General features: G+C 36.9%; 5 protein-coding genes across 5 annotated transcripts; all 5 read left to right on the forward strand.

The window, feature by feature from the left end:
- The first annotated feature begins 2369 nt into the window (after window positions 1-2369).
- On the forward strand, window positions 2370-3829 carry LOC114720118 (UPF0481 protein At3g47200-like). The gene has a single exon (XM_028905733.1). The coding sequence runs from the start codon at window positions 2417-2419 to the stop codon at window positions 3707-3709; it is 1293 nt and encodes a 430-aa protein (XP_028761566.1). The 5' UTR covers window positions 2370-2416; the 3' UTR covers window positions 3710-3829.
- Window positions 3830-8188: 4359 nt separating this feature from the next.
- On the forward strand, window positions 8189-9095 carry LOC114720081 (uncharacterized). The gene is made up of 2 exons (XM_028905692.1): window positions 8189-8929; window positions 9030-9095. Exons 1-2 carry the CDS (start codon window positions 8189-8191, stop codon window positions 9093-9095), a joined length of 807 nt encoding a protein of 268 aa, XP_028761525.1.
- Window positions 8957-9701, forward strand: LOC114720138 (putative UPF0481 protein At3g02645). Its single transcript, XM_028905755.1, has one exon. The coding sequence runs from the start codon at window positions 9134-9136 to the stop codon at window positions 9521-9523; it is 390 nt and encodes a 129-aa protein (XP_028761588.1). The 5' UTR covers window positions 8957-9133; the 3' UTR covers window positions 9524-9701.
- Window positions 9702-13146: 3445 nt separating this feature from the next.
- On the forward strand, window positions 13147-14421 carry LOC114720091 (UPF0481 protein At3g47200-like). Its single transcript, XM_028905702.1, has one exon. The coding sequence runs from the start codon at window positions 13147-13149 to the stop codon at window positions 14419-14421; it is 1275 nt and encodes a 424-aa protein (XP_028761535.1).
- Window positions 14422-17061: 2640 nt separating this feature from the next.
- LOC114720098 (zinc finger protein VAR3, chloroplastic-like) lies at window positions 17062-19359 on the forward strand. Its single transcript, XM_028905711.1, has 3 exons — window positions 17062-17387; window positions 17534-17632; window positions 17736-19359. The coding sequence occupies exons 1-3, from the start codon at window positions 17062-17064 to the stop codon at window positions 19357-19359; spliced, it is 2049 nt and encodes a 682-aa protein (XP_028761544.1).
- Window positions 19360-21662: the final 2303 nt, after the last annotated feature.

A 21662-nucleotide genomic window follows, 5' to 3' on the forward strand; every position in this document is an offset into this window, starting at 1 on the left:
TGATTGGTATTTATATATTCATTCCGATCCTAATTATAAGATTCATTTTATAATATAAAAACCAAAGGAGTAACATCTATCTTGAATATAACAAATCACCAGATCGTGCCTCGTGAATGCCAGAAATGATGCTTCGTGGGTTACATATGTATGCCTGGTTTCATTTCCAAACTGGAAATCAGGAAATTGGACGATCCTTTTCTCTGTGTCAACTTTATTCCATGCAACTTATTTTGCATTATTATAATTTATACATAGACTTCATTTGCCGGCAGCGTTAACCATTAAATAACGTAGAACACTTTATCATATACCTAGAGGGAGCTCCTGCGACTTGTTGACTGACCTAATTACGTGCTTGGCTCCTCTCAATTGCCTGCTCCGTCCGTTGCCCTCCTTTACTTTGAAAATAACGTCACATCCTAGTCCGAGAGGATGATCAGTCACACAAGGACTGAGACACGGCCTAGACTCCTGCAGGAGGTAGCAGTTGGGAATTTTTCGCAATGAGCAAAAGCTTGATGAAGCAATGCTACCTCCAAGGCGCTCCATCCGCTGCTCTCTCTGCTCCCCCCCCGGGGGGCCATCCGTTGCTCTCGTTCATATTTGCATAAGCGGCCCACAGGGAAACGTACAAGTTGGCAAATAACCATAAATTAAGCATTGCCCTCCCCAAACAATCCGTTATATAAAATAATTATATCGTAATATGATTATTAATAAATTCTTGTATAGTTTCAACAAGATTTGTATTTACCATCTTTTAATTAAAAGATTAATAATGAAAATATAAATATTTAACAATAGTTAAGTACTATATATTACTCCTCTAGTTTTTAATATAGAAACCGGATAACTAGTTTATATATATATATATATATTAAAAAAGTCAAGTGAGTATTTATTAAAAATGTGTGTTGATTTTTTTCAAATATTATTTTTAAACATCATCTACATTGAACTGTCCTTTGATAGAAACGTTTTTACTATATGCATTCAATAAAAATGGTTTGAGAAAAAGAAGTTATAAATTTGAAAGATAAAGTGAAGTAAGCATATATTTTGGATTAACATAAACACTATGTAAAAAATTAATTAACTTAATTATTTATTAAAACAATGTGTGGTTAAAATATAATATTTAAACATCATTTGCACTGAAATACTCTTTGATGATGATTCTATGTTTGATTGTAAATATATGAACTAATTAAAGGGTTTATTTTAGTCTTAAATATAAGAATTAGTCCAATTTATCTTTCAATTATAACTTTTTTCCTCAAACTATTCTAATTATAGTAAAAGAGTTTCTATCAAGGGGTGGTTCAATGTAAATGATGTTTAAAAATAATATTTTAAAAAATCAATATAGACTTTTAATAAATAATGAACCTAATTAATTTTTTTAATATATATAAATTAATTATCTTGTTCTTATATTAAAAATAAGAGGGAGAGTAATATATAGTATATAACTATTGTTTTTTTTTTTGGCGGGAAGCATATAACTATTGTTAACTACTGATATTTTTATTGCAGATTGCTCGGATAAAGGGACGCTTAATTTATGGTTATTTGCCTACTTGTACGTTTGACTGTGCACTGCCTGTGCAAATGAAACAGAGCAGCGGATGGCAAGAGAAAAGAAGAATGAGAGCAGCGAATGGAGCATTATATTACACGGAATGCGACGTCGTTTTCTGGGTAAGGGAGCGCAGCGGAGGGGAGCCGGTCCCATCCTTATTACGTGCTTTACTAAAGGAGGATAAAGCATAAAGACATGGATCGATATTCCTTAACTGTAATTAAATAATGAATCAAGTCCTTCCGCACAAATCAAGCAAACATTGGCCTTGGCTCTGCATTTAGATTTCAGAGCATACGGTGACGTAGCTCAAATAAAAGTGATGCATCTTTGTTCTTTGCATCATATACTTAACTTGATAAGCAGGTAAATGGGGAATGAAGACTCAGGTCAAGTCAAGCATCCCATTTATCTGGATCCAATTATCAGTGGTTCCTTCGCTTTATATACTCTGCATGGCACCCAAAGCTCTATAATTCGGAGCATACACCAGCTAGCTTCAACTTTGCAGTTTTTAAACTATAATATACGAGAACATTAAATAATCTTTTGCATATGGGTCCACCACAATACATCTAACTGCATATTATATCTGATATCTTCATCCTTCAATCATAGGCTATATGCCAAACTTGAATAATCTGCAAAGCTAGCCATTTCATCCAATATATATTATTTGATCCAGATGTTATTATTTAAACATAAGCTTAAAGAGATCTTCCCACTATAAATGCAAAGACTCAGGGAACTCTAGTGTTCACATCTCATACGAGTGCCTTCGTCATATACAGTGAGACAGTCACACTATCTCAATTGTCTCAGTCTCTCACCATGGCACAAGATCGGTATGCCCTTCTGGAACACCCATACCAAATATCGCGAAGTACATGGCCCAAGATACAAAGGGTGGCACATCATCTGAGAAATCGAAAGGCTTTTGCGAAGTACTACTCTCCTAAGATGGTGTCCCTTGGTCCCATTCACCATGGCGAGCCCCATCTTCAGTTAGGAGAGCAGTACAAACTCATGTGGGCATCAATGTACGTCGAAGCCAACCGAAATAAGGCCCAGCGTCTGCATCGAGAGATTGTCGTAAATATTAAGGATCTGAAGGATCTATACACTGAAGATGCACTTCGACGCTTTAACGACGATGAACTGGCGTGGATGTTGTTTGTGGACGGATGCGCTCTGCTTCAGATCCTAAAGCATCCAGACATATTGAAACCAGAGCCACTCAAAGCCAAGGTTGATCAGATGGCTCTTGTTCGCCAAGATGCACTTTTGCTGGAGAACCAACTTCCCTTCCGGGTCCTCCAGCTCTTAAGTGATCAACCTGACAACAAGCTAATCGAAGACATGGACCACTTCCTTCTTTGTCATCATTTTTCACCAGATCAAAAGCCCCACAAGAATGGAGCCGAAGGAGGTGATGATCAGACTCAGTATGCAATTGATGTCGATCCTACTCCGCCCAATCCAACTCATCTTCTTGATGAACTGCGGATCAAAGTGTTGCGTGAATTTCGTTGTCCCCCTGAACCGAAACACATCCAAAACGGCCAGATAACATACAGGAATTTGAAAGAGCTGAAAGGGGCAGGGATTGAAGTGAAAAGAAGCAAGTCAAAGTGCCCCATCGATATCACTTTCTCTTCTCACTGTTTCAGCGGAGAACTGAAACTTCCAGACATAATAGTGGACGACACAACTGCTCCAACATACCTGAACTTGATGGCGTACGAGGTGTGCCCAGATTTTGAGAACAAGTACGAGATAAGTTCGTACGTAGAATTCCTGGACTCGCTGATCGACCACCCGGACGATGTGAAGGTATTGAGGAAGGCCCGAGTTCTGCACAACGGGCTTGGCAGTGACGAGGAAGTGGCCAAACTGTTTAACGTCATAAGCACTGATCTGGTGCCTAACGCCGCCATATATGCGTCTCTCAGAGCTGACATAGAAAAGCATTACCAGAAGGATTACAAGACGTGGTTCGCTCTGGCCTTTAATACCTACTTCAGCAACCCTTGGTCCATTATTGCCTTCTTTGCTGCTTCTGTGGCCCTTCTTCTCACTTTTATCCAAACTTGGTTTGCCGCTTTCCCCTCTCAGAATTCTTAGACATCTCACATGGCAATAAGGATGTATACTCCATCTTTTTGCACTTTAATTATATAGAGCGTGAAAATTTTATTATTGGTGTGTGATTGTATTTAATCAATTAAACACAGCTTTTGATTACTGGAGTGATTGTATCCTTTTTAATGGGCACGCCAGAGTGATTATATTCATATTCATGACCAATGTCGATTTGGATCCTCTCAGTAGTGTTCAATCGAGAAAGGAGACGCAGAGATAAGGAAACTTTTTAGGTAATTTAAAACTGAAAAATCTCCAGAAGGATGGAAACGTTGACTCAAATTAAGCAGAAAAAGAAAAGGCACAATTACATTAAAAAAGCTTAGATGAGATAGTGTTGTTTTTTTTGGGGGGGAAGAATCATAAAAATCACAATTATATTAAAGAATCAAAAGATAATTATTTTTTTTCACATTTGTTCACCGCTAAGCTTATTTTCAAAGCCCGTTCTAATTTATTCCCTCTGATCCTATCTAATTGTAATGCACTTAAAATAGGGTGTTTTGTGGTCTTTTTCACGAGGTACGATATTAATTATGTATTACAATTTTTCCCTTTATCTCTATTTCAGATCGACGTAGGAATAGTAAGAAACATTTTTAAAACTTGTTTAATTTTTAAACAGGGTTAATTAGTTTGAATTTTGTTTGCTTCTGATAAAAAATAACGGAAGTTGCTTCTAAATGGATGAGGAGGGAGTGTCATCCATGTTTTCTTGGTTAGGTTAGGTGTATTTTTTTTTTAAAAAGTAAATTGGTCGAGTGTGTTCTTTTCCAATTCTTATCTTGCTATTCTCTTTTCTACTCTACAACTTTATCATTTCATAACAAGTTACAGTTTATCAGAAGTTCTTTCACATTCACCATACCAAGCGGTGGCTCTCAGAGTTGGAGTTATATATCGTATCAATCGTGGCTGCCGCTGGACGCTGATGAATGTTGAGCACTAGCAGTAGGCCTATCAGTGTTTCATTCGTTTTGCATCATCATCATCATCATAATCAACAGAACTTCATTTTGCCTTAGTAAATTACTATCTCCGGTTCTTAATATAAGATAATTGATTAATTTTGAAAGATTAAGAAAGTTAGTAAATTACTTAGTTATGACATTATTATATGATTTTTCTCAAAATAATTATATGCTTTATTAGATTATGTATGAATTTACAGGCAAATTAGTTTTGAGAAAAACGATAAATATAAATAGTTTAAAATAATTTAATAACTTTCTTGATTTTTTTAAATTAGCCAACTGGTAAAGACCAAAGAAGGTAGTATAATATACTATGGAAACTGATGCATCTTTGTCCTTTAATTTCACTTACTATACTTATCTGAGTTAGCAGGGAAAGGAATTAAGCATTTATGTACGCCGATATATGGTTAATTCCATTCACATCAGATCAGGCGGGTTCGTCCTTTACGTGAAATCTATATATTCTGTCTAAGCTGATCTGTAAATCACAGAGGGCAGATGCTAGCTTCAACATTATGCATAGTTTTTAAATTAACATTAAACAATGTTTGACATGGGTCCATTAATATATGCCAAACTTGAAATATCGGCAAAGATGGCTCCTTTATCCTTTTGATCCACAGATTATTTTAATGTAGGAGTAAACAGTAGTTTTCTCCATAAACTGATTAAATTCCGAGACTTATATAGCTTGATACCCATAATGTAGCGTCATTATACTCTATTTTTGCGCGCTCGCACACATATTGCTTCTGCCATGAAAAAGTAAGATGCGAGCTGATGAGCAAGACCAACGAACATTCTGCCTTCTTTATGCGTTAGAAAGCACAAATTCACTGATGGATAGAATAATCCAAGACCAACGTGACATTATTTGAAACTTTTAAACAATTATATGAAAACATTAAAGAATGTTTAACATGGGTCCATTCAACACAAAACGATTACGGCGGATTGGATAATGTCTGATTCAACTAATTAGCTCCTTCAACACTCAATCGGGAGTTATGCCAAACTTGAAATATCTGCAAAGATGGCTACTGCGTCCTTTTTATCCACAGATTATTTTAATGTAGGAGTAAACAGTAGTTTTCTCCATAAAGTGATTAAATTCCGAGACTTGTATAGCTTGCTGCCCATAATGTAGCGTCATTTTACTCTACTTGTGCGCGCGCGCGCGCGCGCGCGCGCACACACACACACACATAAATATTGCTTCTGCCGTCAAAAAGTAAGATGCGAGCTGAACAAGACCAACAAACATGCTGCCTTCTTTATGCGTAACTATGAGCACACATTCACTGGATATAATCCATGACCTATGTAGCATTATTTGAAACTTTTAAACAATCATATGTGAAAACATTAAAGAATGTTTAACGCGGGTCCATTAAACACAAAAGATGACGGCGGATTAGATCATGTCTGATTCAACTAACTAGTTCCTTCAACACTGCTCAATCGGGAATTATGCTAAACTTGAAATATCTGCAAAGCTATTTCATCCTTTTTATCCACAGATTATTTAAATGCAAGCGGTTAATTACAGGAGCTTCCACTATAAACTGACAATTAAATTCTGAGACTTGATGCCCGTACAGAGATGTGTGTGTGTGTGTGTGTGTGTGTGTGTGTGATACAAAGACCTTCCCTTGGGGTATCCACATTCCCAAATACGATGGATGAAGATCGGCTTGCGCAGTTACAGAGGCCGTGCCAAATATCACGAAGTGAATACCCCTAGATATAAAGGGTGGCACATCATCTGAGGAACCGAAATGCTTAATAAGAGTTATATTCGTTTATTATTTTTAATTTAGGAATGTAAACGACACCTACCATATAAAAAAAAAAAAAAACTCCTTTCATTTTATTAATTTTTAACACATCAACTTATTTTCAAAACCCACTTTTCTTAGGTTCCATTTTATTATGCTCCCTCCTCCAATCCCATTCAATTATAAGGAACTTATAGCAGCGGTCTTATAGCCCTTTTTATTGGGTACTATATTAATTATTTATTATAATTTTTTCCTTTCACCCCTAATAGGAAAGCAAGACATTTATTTAAAAACGTATTTAATTAATATTTTTGTTGCCGAACGTATTTAATTAATATGATTGAACTAGAAAGCTTATTTAGTTTTTAAATATCATTAATGACTTTTAAGATTTTGTATTCTGAAAAAAAAAATACTGGAGTTGATTATTTCTTAATGAAACATATAGGACGAGGGAGTACCATTCATATTTTCGTGCTTATACCTGGCAGCACTTATTTTGTCCTGTCAACGCTGTTTTTACCATTTGGTGCATCTCTTTCTCTCCTACTTGTGCGAATGGTAAAAATGTTTCAATAATGCATTTACCCATATAATCTGAACGCATGGTTAGATTCCAAAGTGATTGTCTTGAAGTATAAAATGAAGAAGTAAAGTAATAGAAATACTTCTTTCAAGTAAGCTATTAATTAAGGGAAATACTTCTGCAATTAGATTGGGCCACCTCAAGTGGCTTGACATCAAGTCGTGAATTGATTTGAGCATTATGTTGATCATTCTCCCAATAAATAGGACTCAGTGATCAATAATTGAATATTTAATTTTGGGCGCTGAGTTTGGAAGCTGTCAATAATAAGGAAAATGCGAGTTAATATATATGCTGGAATGAAGATGGAACTTTCTTCACTTTCCTAATATCTTTTCTAATTCCCCCTTATTTCGTGTGTGCTGGCTTGAATACATGTCTTGTTTCAGCTAAAAAGAGAAAGAATAAATGTCTTCTTGAATGAAATTTTCCAGCTAAATTGTACTTTCTAATTAAATAGACTTACCTGGAGAATGAATAACCGAAGACCAGATCAAAAAAGAAAACGTTACAAAAAAAAAAAAAAACTCAAACTTAATTGGCCCAATTTCAGTGCCTTCCTATGAGCGCCCCTACTTATTTTAAAAATTTTTGTAGTAGTATTAATAATAATAAAAGCAACAAAAGAAAAAACTCGTTTTGCTTTAGTAATTAAATTATAATATGCCGCGGAAACTGATGAATCACTCCTCCATCACATTTTCTTATCTTTATCAGCTGGTAAATTAAAGGATCATTAAGCTTGCATTTCTATATATGCCGATACATAATCTCGTTCACAACCTTCGTTAAATCTGTATTCTCTATTTTGTCCAAGCTGACCGATCTGTAAATCAGAGCGCACAGATGCTAGCTTCAGCATCAGTTTGTAAACAAACAAACATTGAAGAATGTTTGACATGGGTCCCTTAATACAATATAGCAACTATATATATGCCAAACTTGAAATATCCGCAAAGCTAATTCCTCCTTTTTATCCAGAGATTATTTTAATGTAAGCGTAGACAGTTGTTTCCGCCATAAACTGATTAAATTCTGAGACTTGATGCCCATGTAGCCAGTGTTCATATATACATACATATATATCATACAAAAAGTAAAGACCTTCGCTTTGGAAATGAGAGTTGCCGAGAGACCCACATTCTCAGATCTCAGTGCCACGGATGAAGATCTGTTTGAGCAGCTAGCACGCCCATGCCGAGTATCGCGAAGTGCGTGTCCCAAGGTACAAAAGGTGGCATATCCTCTGAGAAATCGAAAAGATTTCGCGGAGCATTGCTGTCCTAGGATGCTGTCACTGGGTCCCATTCACCACGGGGAATCCCATCTGAAGTCAGGAGAGAAGTACAAGCTCATGTGGGCGTCCACGTATGTCCAAGAAGATCGAGAAAGGGCCCGATATCTTCATGGAAAGATCGCAGAGAACATCGAGGAACTGCAGAATCTATACAACGAAGATGCGATCGGTCCCTTTAACGACCAACAACTGGTGCGGATGTTGTTTTTGGATGGTTGCGCTCTCCTTCAAATCTTAAAGCATCCTGCAGACCCGGAACGACTCAATGCCAAGGTTGACCAGCTTGTTCTTGTTCACCGAGATGCGCTGTTGTTAGAGAACCAACTTCCCTTCCGAGTGCTCCAGCTTTTAAGTGACGTCCCCGACCCTGAACTCCTCAAAGACATGCACGAATTCCTTCGCTATCATCATTTGTCACGGGGAAAACGTGGTCAGAATCGAGCCGAGGGCGATTCTCATCATCAATGCGCAATTGACGTCCCCGTCCCTGCTCCGGCTCATCTTCTTGATCTACTACGGAATGTGGTGGCTGGACTCCCTCCTGCTCAAGAGAAACGGGAGGTGCAAAGGGGCACGACAACAGTGCAAAGTGGCACGACAACATACAGGAATTTGAAAGAGCTGACTGCAGCAGGGATTGAAGTGAAAAGGAGCGAGTCAGAGTGCCCCTTCCACATCACTTTCTCCCCCCGTTGTTTGTGCGGAGAACTCAGAGTGCCAGGGTTAGTGGTGGACGGCACAACTGCTTCAACATTCCTGAACTTGATGGCGTACGAGGCGTGCCCAGATTTCGAGAACAACTACGAGATAAGCTCGTACGTAGAATTTCTGGACTCACTGATCGACCACCCGGACGATGTGAAGGTGCTGAGGAAGGCCCAGGTTCTGCACAACGCCCTCGGTAGTGACGAGGAAGTGGCCGAACTGTTTAACAACATAAGCGCTGACGTGGTGCCTAACGCCGCAATATATGAGTCTCTTAGACGTGACATCGAAAAGCATTACCGGCAGAAACACAAGACCTGGTTCGCTCTAGCGAAGACTAAATATTTCGGCAACCCTTGGTCCTTCATTGCCTTGATTGCTGCTTGTGTGGGTCTTCTTCTCGTTTCTTTCCAAACCTATTTCACTGTTTTTCCCCGCCATTCTAGTTAGACCCCCACATGGCAATAAAAAGGACCTACTCCCCCCGTTCACCACTTCTAGCTAGTATATTAAGTAGGTACATAAAAATTTATTGCGTGTGCTCAACCTTTTTATACTTGCATTGGCGTGTTTATATTTGATCAAACAGCTTTTAATTGGAGTGATTGTATTCTTTTCATGTAATCGGAGTGATTGTATTCTTTTCAATGGGGGCACTCGCATTGTCTCGTTTGCATATTTACTCTGTTGCGGAAGACCAACGAGTTAGCGCGTGTTTGGTATAGCATTTGGAGGGGTGAACATGCATTGCACAACAATGTGAAACGTAAGTTAGGAAGAAATTAAATCTGAAGATTAGAGATGTTTGGATGGGCGTGAGGAGTAAATAGGTTTATGCTTTAAATTGACTTTTTTTCGACCGCTTCATAAAATAGCTTTAAATATGGTTTAGTTGAGTGGAATTTTTTCTTTTAATATATTGGTCATTAACTCCCTACAAGTTATATCTCGGAGGAGATTAATCTCTACAAGTATATAACTTGTAGGGATTTGATGACCAATATAATGTTGATTTGGATTTTGTCAACTGAGAAAAGAAATTGGCCAATTTTTTACTTTGATGTGTCTTAATTTTATTTTATTTTATATTTCTTTGCTTATCTGAGAAATAAATAATTGAGTTACCTTAAAAATTAAAATTAAGAAAATTCACCCAGAAGTAAGGCAAATAGGAAACATCGATGAAAGCCGAAAAGAGGGAAATAAAGAAGGAAACCATGTGCGCCTCGGGAATTGGTCAGAAAGTGGGTATTGAGACCAGTGCCCCTCCAATGGACGTTGAATGTTGATTCGATTCTACCTATTTATTTTTAAATATAAGACTCATTTTACATTATAATTTAAAATGAGTCTTATATTTAGGACCAGAGGAGTATTTTATTTATAAGTTTAAAATTTAAAAAAAGATATAATTTATTTTATAAATTTTAACTTAGGTTTGTCTTATATTTAAAGTCTTTTTTTAATATTGTTCTTAATTATTTATTTCTTATCACATTTTCTAACACATTCTCTTTTATTTTTTTTCTCATTTATTATGAGGATATATTTATAAACAAAATTATATTTTTAACCTATTTTGATGTTTTTAACTAATTTTAACTAATTATTCATTATTTATGAATTAATTATTTGAAGTTTATAATGAACGATATACTACATAATATAAGGAAGTATAATATTTTTAACCTACTGAATGGAATTTATTCTTTGCCGACTATATTCCGAAGGAGATTAGGATCCCTACTTTCAACAGAGTAGATTACTTGTCCCTCGCCGAATAAAAATAAAAGAGCAATATAAGGAACATGCCTTCAGGTGTAGCAGCCACAAACTCACCGAACTAGAGTGCATGACCAAATTTTGAAAGCTGTCGATCAGCTCGCTCTGACATTCCAAAGTTCTGGGGACTAATTAACCACATGCTCATGATTCAGCAGGGCAGAAGATTGATTATGATAGCAGGTTGATGTGATGAGAGAGCCACTGGGGAAGGTAAAAGCTAACGTGAGGCATTAATTAATTATCAGTGTTTGGCTCTCATACTGTTTTAACTTCCTTTTTTTTTTTTTTTGGCCCCGCATGACGTGCCATGTAACTAGTTGATGAGTGGATCGAAGGAACGACATCAGAAACAGCATGGGGGGATTGGAAGGAGGACGAAGATGGAAGTTGAGACGAGAGTTAACTAGGAGTGGAGTACGTGTAAATAGACTATTTAAGATGCATGTTTCTAACCACTTCTGTGATAAATAATGCAGCTATTTATACAACTTATATATTTTATATTGAAGATTACTTAAGATGCATTCTGATCAGTTTGTAATAAATAAGAATGCTAAAGTATACATTTAATCCTTTAATTTTATTTAAAATTTTGATTTGATCCCTTAACTTTAAATGTATACTTTTGGTCTCTTAATCTTGAAATCGTTCGGCTTAAATAATGATGTTTTAATATAATCATGATTTTTTAAAAAATTAGACTTAATATGTTAGCGTTTAAAAATATTTTATCAACATTAAAGATTCAATATCATGGTTTTTTGTTAACATGTTTAGGATCAAAAGTCTAAAATTATATTTTTTTAAGTTAAGGAACCAAATTAAAACCCTATATAAAGTTGAAGAACTAAATATATACTTTAACCTAAATAAGAACGTAAGCGGCTGCACTTATATAGGATTGATCGGTTTAAATTTATTAGATGTTTTAAAAATACTTTTTATATCTATTTTGTTCATTTTATAAAAAAAATGGAAGAAAAGATAAAATAAGATATTTTTTTAGAAATTTTATTTAGAAATAAAAATAATTAACAAGAAAGTAGGAAATAATATATCTTTTAGTATTTTAATTTAGTTTATTTATAATCACAGAAGTATCAAACTTTTTTAAGGATGTATTTAATATTAGCGAAATAAGAAACTTATTTAATTTTTAAATGGATTTAATAATTTTAAAGATTTTTTTTACTATAATGAAAACTGCTGGAACATGTGTTTCTGGATACTGGATAGATCTATTTTATCAAAAATTATTCCGCCATGCCAAAGGGGGGCTCGAGAGCTATATATACAGTTATGCAATCGTGGCTGCTGCTGGATGCCCTAATAATCAGTGTTCATTCGTTCTGCAACAACGAGACAACAGCGGAAAAAAGGGGTAAAGAACCTCGTTTTGCCTCAATAAATTATAATATACCGCAGAAACTGATACTGTGATACATCATTCGTCCTTTCACTTACTTCGCTTATCTTAGTTAGCAGGGAAAGCAATTAAGCATTGGTCCTTTCAGCATTATTATATGTAGTTTTTAAATTAACATTAAAGAATGTTTGACATATAGGGGTCCATCAATACAATATTACAGCAACTACGTGCGCCAAACTTGAGATACCTGCAAAGCTGTACTGGCTACTTCGTTCTTTTTATCCTGAGATTATTTTAATTAATATCTACGCGTAAACTTAGTGTTCTCCTTAAACAGATTAAATTCAGAGACTTAGCTTGATGCCCATATATAGTATAAAATCTAATGTTCATTATACGCATCGCATTGTACTCTTACCTTTTTTCTTTTTTGCTTTTTAAATACTTCCGCGTATCTATTGCTTCTGCCATGAAAAAGTAAGATGCGAGCTGAGCAAGACCAACAAACATGCTGCCTGCTTTTTGTGTAACTAATTACTTAAGCACAAATTCAGTGGACAGAATAATCCATGACCAACGTAACGTTATTGGGTACTTTTGAACAATTATATAAAAAAAAAATATATTAGAGAATGTTTAACATGGGTCCAGTAAACACAAAAAGATGACGGCGGATCCAAAAGATGACGGCAGCATCAACACTCAATCGGGAATTTGTGCCAAACTTGAGATGTCTGAAAAGCTACTTCGTCCTTTTCCATCCACATATTATTTAAATGCAAGCATTAACCGTAGTTTGCATCATAAACTGATTAAATTATTTAGAGTTGATGCCTATATATGTAGTGTTCATAGACATATATCACACGAAGACCTTCCCATGAGGGCATCCACATTCTCAAATCGATCATAGTATACCATGAATCAAGATCTGCTTGCGCGGCTACAGAACCCACGCCAAATATCACGAAGTGAACACCCCAAGATACAACGGGTGGCACATCATCTGAGGAATCGAAAAGATTTTGCCGAGTACTACTCTCCTAAGATGATGTCACTGGGTCCCATTCACCACGGCACAACCCATCTGGAGCTAGGAGAGAAGTACAAGCTCATGTGGGCATCCATGTATGTCCAAAGGGATCAACAAAGCAGGGCCCAAATTCTGCATCGAAAGATCGCAGAAAACATCGAGGAACTCAAGAGTCTATACGATGAAGATGCGATCGGTCACCTTAGCAACGAAGAACTGGTGCAGGTGTTGTTTTTGGATGGTTGCGCTCTGCTTGAAATCTTAAAGCATCCAGACATCTTGAACCCGGAACCCCTCAATGCCAAGGTTGACCAGCTCGTTCTTGTTCACCAAGATGCGCTTTTGTTAGAGAACCAACTTCCCTTCCGAGTGCTCCAGCTTTTAAGTGATGATGTCCCCGGCACTGAGCAGTCTGAGCTCCTCAAAGACATGGACACATTCCTTCGGTATCATCATTTTTCACAAGAAAAAACTATTCAGGATCGAGCCGAACTTGTAATTGACGTCACCGTCTCTCCTCCATCTCATCTTCTTGATCAACTACGGAGGAATGTGCTGGCTGGATTTCCTCCTCCTGCTCTAGAGAAACGGATCCCGAAAAGTGGCACGATAACATACAGGAATTTGAAAGAGCTGAGAGCAGCGGGGATTCAAGTGAAAAGAAGCGAGTCAGAGTGCCCCATCCACATCACTTTCTCCTCTGGTTGGATAAGTGGAGAACTGAGACTTCCTGACATAATAGTGGACGGCACAACTGCTTCAACATACCTGAACTTGACGGCGTACGAGGCTTGCCCGGACTTCGAGAACAACTACGAGATAAGCTCGTACGTAGAATTTCTGTCATCGATGATTAAATACCCACATGATGTCAAGGAACTGAGATCACGTGGATGTATACGGAACGCCCTTGGCAGCGATGAAGACGTAGCCAACTTCGTTAATTCCATAGCTGTTGGCGTGGTGCCTAACGTGGTAATATATGACTCTGTTAGATTTGAAATCGAAAGGCATTTCAGATCAAGATACAAGGCATGGCTTGCTCAAGCTTATTATGCCTACTTCAGCAACCCTTGGTCCATTATTGCATTACTTGCTGCCTGTCTGGCACTTATTCTTACTTTTCTTCAGACCTGGTTTACCATTCATCCCTCTAAATAGACCCCACAGATTAAAGTAGTATTGATTGCTGGCATTTTCGGTAATAAGGTTTTGCCATGTGCCCTCATTTTGAGATAATCTCCCATGTGTATATACTTTAATGATGTTAAGAAATTGATGGCGAGGAACGTCCTCACAGCAGGAAGCGGTCCAATACTGCAGGAGGAGGCCTGTTGCTTAGTAAGAGTTATATTCGTTTTATTATTTTTAATTTAGGAATGTAAACGACATATACCATATTAAAAAATTAACTCCTTTCATTTTATTAATTTTTAACACATCAACTTATTTTTTAAAACCCATTTTTCTTAGGTTCCATTTTATTATGCTCCCTCCAATCCTATTCAATTATAAGGAACTTAAAGCAGCGGTTTTATAGTCCTTTTTATTGGGTACTATATTAATTATTTATTATAATTTTTTCCTTTTACCCCTAATAGGAAATCAAGACATTTATTTAAAAACGTATTTAATTAATATGATTGAACTAGCTTATTTACTTTTTAAATATCATTAATGAATTTTAAGATTTTGTATTCTGAAAAAAATGCTGGAAGTAATTATTTCTTAATGAAATGTATAGGATGAGGGAGTACCGTTCATGTTTTCGTGCTTATATCTGGCAGCGCTTATTTTGTCCTGTCAACGCCGTTTTTACCATTTGGTACATCTTTTCCACTCCTACTTGTGCAAACGGTAAAAATGTTTCAATACCTTTACTCATATAATCTGAACGCATGGTTAGATTCCAAAGTGATTGTCTTGAAGTATAAAATGAAGAAGGGAATGTAGGAGAAATATTGGTCACCGCCAGGTTAATTAATGAAGAAGGGATTACAGTTTTTAATTTACTTCTTTCAAGTAAGCTATTAATTAATGAAAATACTTCTGCAATTAAATTGGGCCACTTCAAGGGGCTTGACATCAAGCCGTGAATTGATTTGAGTATTATGTTGATTATTCTCCCAATAAATAGGACTCAGTGATGAATAATTGAATATTTAATTGTGGGTGCAGAGTTTGGAAGCTGTCAATAATAAGAAAAATGCGAGTTAATATATATACTGGAATGAAGATGGAGCTGTCTTCGCTTTCCTTAATATCTTTTCTTTTTTTGAACCATCCTAATATCTCTTCTAACTCCCCCTTATTTCGTGTGTGCTGGCTTGAATACATGTCTTCTTTCAGGTAAAAAGAAAAAGAATAAATGTCCTCTTGAATGAAATTTTCCAGCTAAATTGAACTTTCTAATTAAATAGATTTACCTTGAGAATGAACAACTGAAGCCCAAATAAAAAAAGAAAACGTTACTACAACATAAAAGAAAAATTAACTCGAGCTTAATTGGCCCAATTTCAGTCCCTTTCTGTGAGCACCCCCACTTATTCTACAAAATTTTGTTGTGACAACAATAATAATAAAAGCAACAAAAAAAAATCGTTTTGCTTTAGTAATTAAATTATAATATGCCGCGGAAACTGATGAATCATTCCTCCATCATATTTTCTCATCTTTATCAGCTGGTAAAGGATAATTAAGCATGCGTTTCTATATATGCCGATACATAGTTAATCTCATTCACATCCTTCGTTAAATCTGTATTCTATATTTTGTCCAGGCTGATCGATCTGTAAATCAGAGCGCGCGGATATTAGCTTCAGCATCACAGTTTGTAAACAAACATTAAAGAATGTTTGACATGGGTCCCTCAATACAATATAGCAACCATATGTGCCAAAATTGAAATATCCGCAGAGCTAATTCAGCCTCTTTATCCAGAGATTATTTTAATGTAAGCCTAGACAGTTGTTTCCGCCATAAACTGATTAAATTCTGAGACTTGATGCCCATGTGGCTAGGGTTCATATGTATGTATGTGTACATATATATATATATATATATATATATATATATCATACAAAAAGTAAAGACCTTCGCTTGGTAGAATTCAGAGTTGCCGAGAGACTCACATCTCAGATCCCATTGCCATGGATGAAGATCTGTTTGCGCAGCTAGAACACCCACACCGAGTATCGCTAAATATGCAATAGTACAATCAGTGTAAGTGCCGAGTTTCCCTTTTATTTTCGGATGGAAGTTTGGTGTTCCTGGCCAAGCTACACGCCAAGTCATGGGAGGTTTTACTGTATAACTTAATCCTCTATGATCTCGGCATTCATCTTCGAATTGTCCAGTCGTCGCGAAAGTCAAAATTGTCTCTCACCCCCAACCTGCCTGGCCTGGTCGTTTATTCCTTCTATTTGCAGCAGCAAAATAAATTAACTGCGTATTTTGCGAATTTATACTTTTATCAGCCTCCGTTTTCTTCTACCCTGTGCCGTGCTTCACCAAACCTTCTCAATTTCTTCTCCCCATAATTCCCTGATAAATAATATTGTTTGTGCAGACAAGAAACATGGTAAGCCCTTAACAAAAATATTGATTTAACCACCTGCCACTTGTAGGCGGGATTTGTTTCCTCAATTCATCACAATTATATTTGGATGATAAGAAACACACTGGGAAAACCCTATGATTGGAAATTCTCTTTTCAGTGGAAAGATGAAAAGTTTACTAGTCTGCAAGAATGTATTTTCATGAGTATGGTGCACATATTCTCTCATGACTTTCATTTGGAACATGACAAATTTGTTTAACCTAATTGTGCTTCATGTGTTTTTATATATCCTGGATTCTGATCAAGCTCATACGGTTGATTTGATGAAATTTTTGCTGAGTTATGCGAGTAACCCTTGGGTATCGTCACAAAGGGACAATCTCCATAATAGAGATCTTGTTGAATCATCAGTCCGCAATCTTTTTGCGGAACTTTTCAAGCTGATTTGTAATGCACCTGGATCGAACTCATATGGTGCACTGCAAAATCAAATGCCTGTTAGATCTGGACAGACAATGGCGCCTGCAAAAAAGATTGAAATGAAAAGGGGTGATTGGATTTGCCCGAGGTAAACTTTTCATTGTTTGATTCCCTATCAACCATGTCTTTATTGATTTTATGCGACACACAGGTAGCCCGACATCTTGCTTTCAGCAAGTATTATAAAATATTAACATACTGATGTTGGTGGGCTCTTTCTCTAATATGTTGCAGGTGTAACTTCATGAATTTTGCGAGAAATATCAAATGTCTTGAGTGTGAGGAGGCAAGGCCAAAGAGGCAACTAACTGGAGGAGAGTCGGAGTGCCCTCAGTGAGTAGTTTACCGTTGAAATTTTTCTCCTGTCCCATGGTTTTATGCATCGTAACTCTGTATGCTAACTAATGGATTGTGTGTGTGTGTGTGTGTCTTGAAGGTGTGATTTCTATAATTATGGGAGGAATGTGAATAGCATGAGGTGTGATTGCAAGCGGCCTGGACAAATACAGTTAGGTGCGATCAATACCTCATCAGGAGTGGAGTATGGAAATGAGAGTAGGACTAACACTCCAGACACTGATAGTAGGTTAGCTGCTAATGAAGAGAAAGCCCAACGCTGGTTTAGCAAGGTTTCTCAACTGGACAGTACTGCTGATATTAACAGTATGATGTCAGATGAAGATTTTCCTGAAATAATGCCACTACGGAAAGGAGTAAATAGATTTGTTGTGAGCACGAGGAAAACACCTTTGGAGAGGAGGTTGGATAATAATACTCAATATAATAGAAACTTTAGTAACGATGGCACTCGTGAGGCTGATGATTTTCATACTGGCAAAGCAATCAAATCACCTGACACATCTGTTAGCCAGAGGCTGGATGAGATTCTTGGTCGTTCTTATGGACATGATACAAATACAGACGGCCCACCTTCAATTTCTAGTTCTCCTCAGTACAGAAATTTGAAAAGCGGCAACTCTAGCAATGTTCCATTGTCCGCTGATACTTTTGCTCAAAAGTCGGAGGACTTAAAGACAGCAGAGAGCAGAATGATGGTTCCAGTTATTGATGCTGGATCTGGTAACTTGGGGGAGAGTTTACAGCTTTCCAGTCCTTCAAACCAAATTGATAGTGAAAACAAAGAGAAAGAGCAGGCTGAGAAATCTGAGAGGTGGTTTAGAAAGGTTTCTGAGCTGCATAATGTTTCAGATTTGACAAGCGCCATATCTGATGAGGATTTTCCAGAGATAATGCCAATGCGGAAAGGAGAAAATCGATTTGTTGTAAGCAAGAAAAAAGATCGCTCTTTGACTTCCCCGGCATACAAGAGACAATTAGCAATGGAGCAAGCTAGTAATACCAACTATGTCCCGTTTGTCCCCTTCCCGCCAGACTACTTTGCCAAAAAAGACAAACAGGAGTCAGATGGAACAAGTTCAACTGGTAAATCCAACACTGAATCATCAACGTCAGAGGTGGCGGAGAAGCCTCCAGAGATGGCTGGTGATGCTGGACATAGTATTGTAGGTGGAGACTCTGCCAAAGATATAACCAATGGTGGAGTATCTTCAGCTGGCCCTGGGTTGCAGAGTAGAGATTATGCCGTAGACGGTGGAAATCAAGATTTAAGCGTGAGGAGCTGGAGTCCAAAGCCTTCAGGACGGGGCTCAAGTAACAATGACAAGGATTCTGAGGATAAGTACTTCAGGGACGAGAATAAAGATCATGTGCCAAATTTGAGTGGGAGTTCATCCCCCACGTCTGAGAATCAAAATGTTAGGGCTCAATGGACAGGAAAAAGTTTGGAGGGGTCGGCGGTAAAGGAACCGGATCCTCTGGACATGTCAGAGGAGGCAAAGGCAGAGAGGTGGTTCCGTCGTGTTGCGCAGATCAAGGATATATCCGAGCTAAGTCAGATTCCTGATGAAGACTTCCCTTATGCCTATGCGCAAAGGGGTGAACAGATTTGTTGTGAGCAAGAGAAAAACACCATTGGAAAGGAGATTGACGTCTCAGCAGTACAGAAAAAATCTTCCAGTTGTGAGTTCGGATCCAATTAAAAAAGAAAACGAAGGTAGCTAATGCGAGACTGTAAACATTTTTCTTTCGAATGTCCCATTAAATTTTATTTTGCAGGCGAATTTTGTTTGAATTGATTACCATAAGAGAAAAATTACTTTCCAAAATCTTAAATTCTTAATACTGTTACATGTCAGAACTTTGTTAGATTGCTCTACAGGTCATGATTGGAAAGTCGTCTCTTCAAAGTTCAAAGAGAAGTTGATGCTAAACCGTATTCAATTCATAATTTTTTGTTTTAAGCTTCACAGCTAGCGCAGTAGGAAGAGTTCACGTGACTGCGAGTAAGAATAAGAAATATGAATTACTTAACGAAATCCTGCCGGTTTTCCACGGAGTCGAGAGATACAATTAGCATAGTGCTACTCTCATGGACGTTAACTTATAAGCAGGTTTACAAAGTTTAATTCACTGAGTCTAGCAAAGCAAATCATACCAAACCCCACATTCATCACCTGTCTATTGCTCTTACTGGGACAGACAACGCCACAGTATGTAGATCCCAGGTTGTATCTTAGGAAAAGGACGAACAACCATGCACTGCAGCTCAGTACTGATGCATGCTGAGCTCGGCTTCCAGGTGGTCGGAGCAGTTCTCTTCTTGTGGCATCCTCGTAATAGACTTGCTCTTACTATGTGGTTCCTTTTCTTCTCAATTGCCAGTGTCTTTCTCCTGCTTGTGTTTCCTGGTTTCGAATTTAAAGTATGAATGTTCATCAGTCAGCAATAATGAGACCTACACTACATACACAGAAGTCAGAAAATGCAAGAAACATGCAGTGTTAACATGCAAGTACAATAGGTTAAGGTCAATAATACTTTAGTTAGTTAAACCCAATTGTCAACCCCCAGTTTTCAACGATCATAAAATAACACAGGCAGCAACAGATCTGATAGTGGATGCTGGAGCAAAGCCAATCCTAAAGGTTGTCAATGAAGAGTCAATCGTGAAGGCAATGAGACGTACTTTTTTTTTTTTTCAAATTACCGGCACATGCATCTTTATATAATATTTTCATTGATTGGTATTTATATATTCCTTCCAGTCCTAAAGATTCATTTTATAGGATAAAAACCAACGGAGTAACATCTATCTTGAATATAACAAATCACCAGATCGTGCCTCGTGAATGCTAGAAATGATGCTTCGTGGGTTATATATGTATGCCTAGTTTCATTTTCAAACTTGAAATCCGGAAATTGGACGATCCTTTTCCCTGTGTCAACTTTATTCCATGCAAGTTATTTTTCATGATTATAATTTATACATAGACTTCATTTGCCGGCAGCGTTAACGATTAAACAACGAAGAACACTTTATCATATGCCTAGAGTGAGCTCCTGCAACTTGTTGACTGACCTAATTACGTGCTTGGCTCCTCTCAACTGCCTGCTCCATCCGTTGCCCTTCTTTACTTTGAAAACGACGTCGCATCCTGCGTAATATAACGCTCTATCCGCCGCTCTCTCTGCGCTCCCCGGCCCCCCCCCCCGGGGGGGAAAAAAAAAATCCGCTGCTCTCATTCATATTTGCATAAGCAGCCCACAGGGAAACATACAAGTAGGCAAATAACCATAATTGAGCATCACTCTTCCCAAACAATCCGTGATATAAAATAATTACTCCTCCGGTCCTTAATATAAGACCCATTTAACTAATTTGATTAGATTAAGAAAGTTAGGTAAATTGGTTAATTATAAGAAAAGTGACACATTTTCCTAAACACCACAATCATCTTTCTTAATACCCCATTTCTCTCTTCTACTTGATTATGGTTGAGGGAATTCCATAAGGGTAATTTAAAGAAAATTAATAATATGATAAATGGTCTTATATTTAGGACCAAAACTAACTCAAAAATTGGGTCCTATATTAAGGACCGGAGGAGTATATCATAATATGATTATTAATAAATTCTTGTATAGTTTCAACAAGATTTGTATTTACCATCTTTTAATTAAAAGTTTAATAATGAAAATATAAATAGTTAACAATAGTTATTTACTATATATTACTCCTCTCGTTTTTAATATAGGAACCAGATAACTAGTTTATATATTAAAAAATTAAGTGAGTATTTATTAAAAATGTGTGTTGATTTTTTTCAAATATTATTTTTAAACATCATCTACATTGACCTGTCCTTTGATAGAAACTTTTTTACTATATGCATTCAATAAAAATGGTTTGAGAAAAAGAAGTTTAATTTGAAAGATAGAGTGAACTAACTCATATATTTTGATTAACATAAACACTATGTAAAAAATTAGTTAACTTAATTAT

This window comes from Neltuma alba, unplaced genomic scaffold, assembly GCF_004799145.2.
Source record: "Neltuma alba isolate B1F8T4 unplaced genomic scaffold, ASM479914v2 tig00002209_pilon, whole genome shotgun sequence".
Lineage (NCBI taxonomy): Eukaryota > Viridiplantae > Streptophyta > Magnoliopsida > Fabales > Fabaceae > Neltuma > Neltuma alba.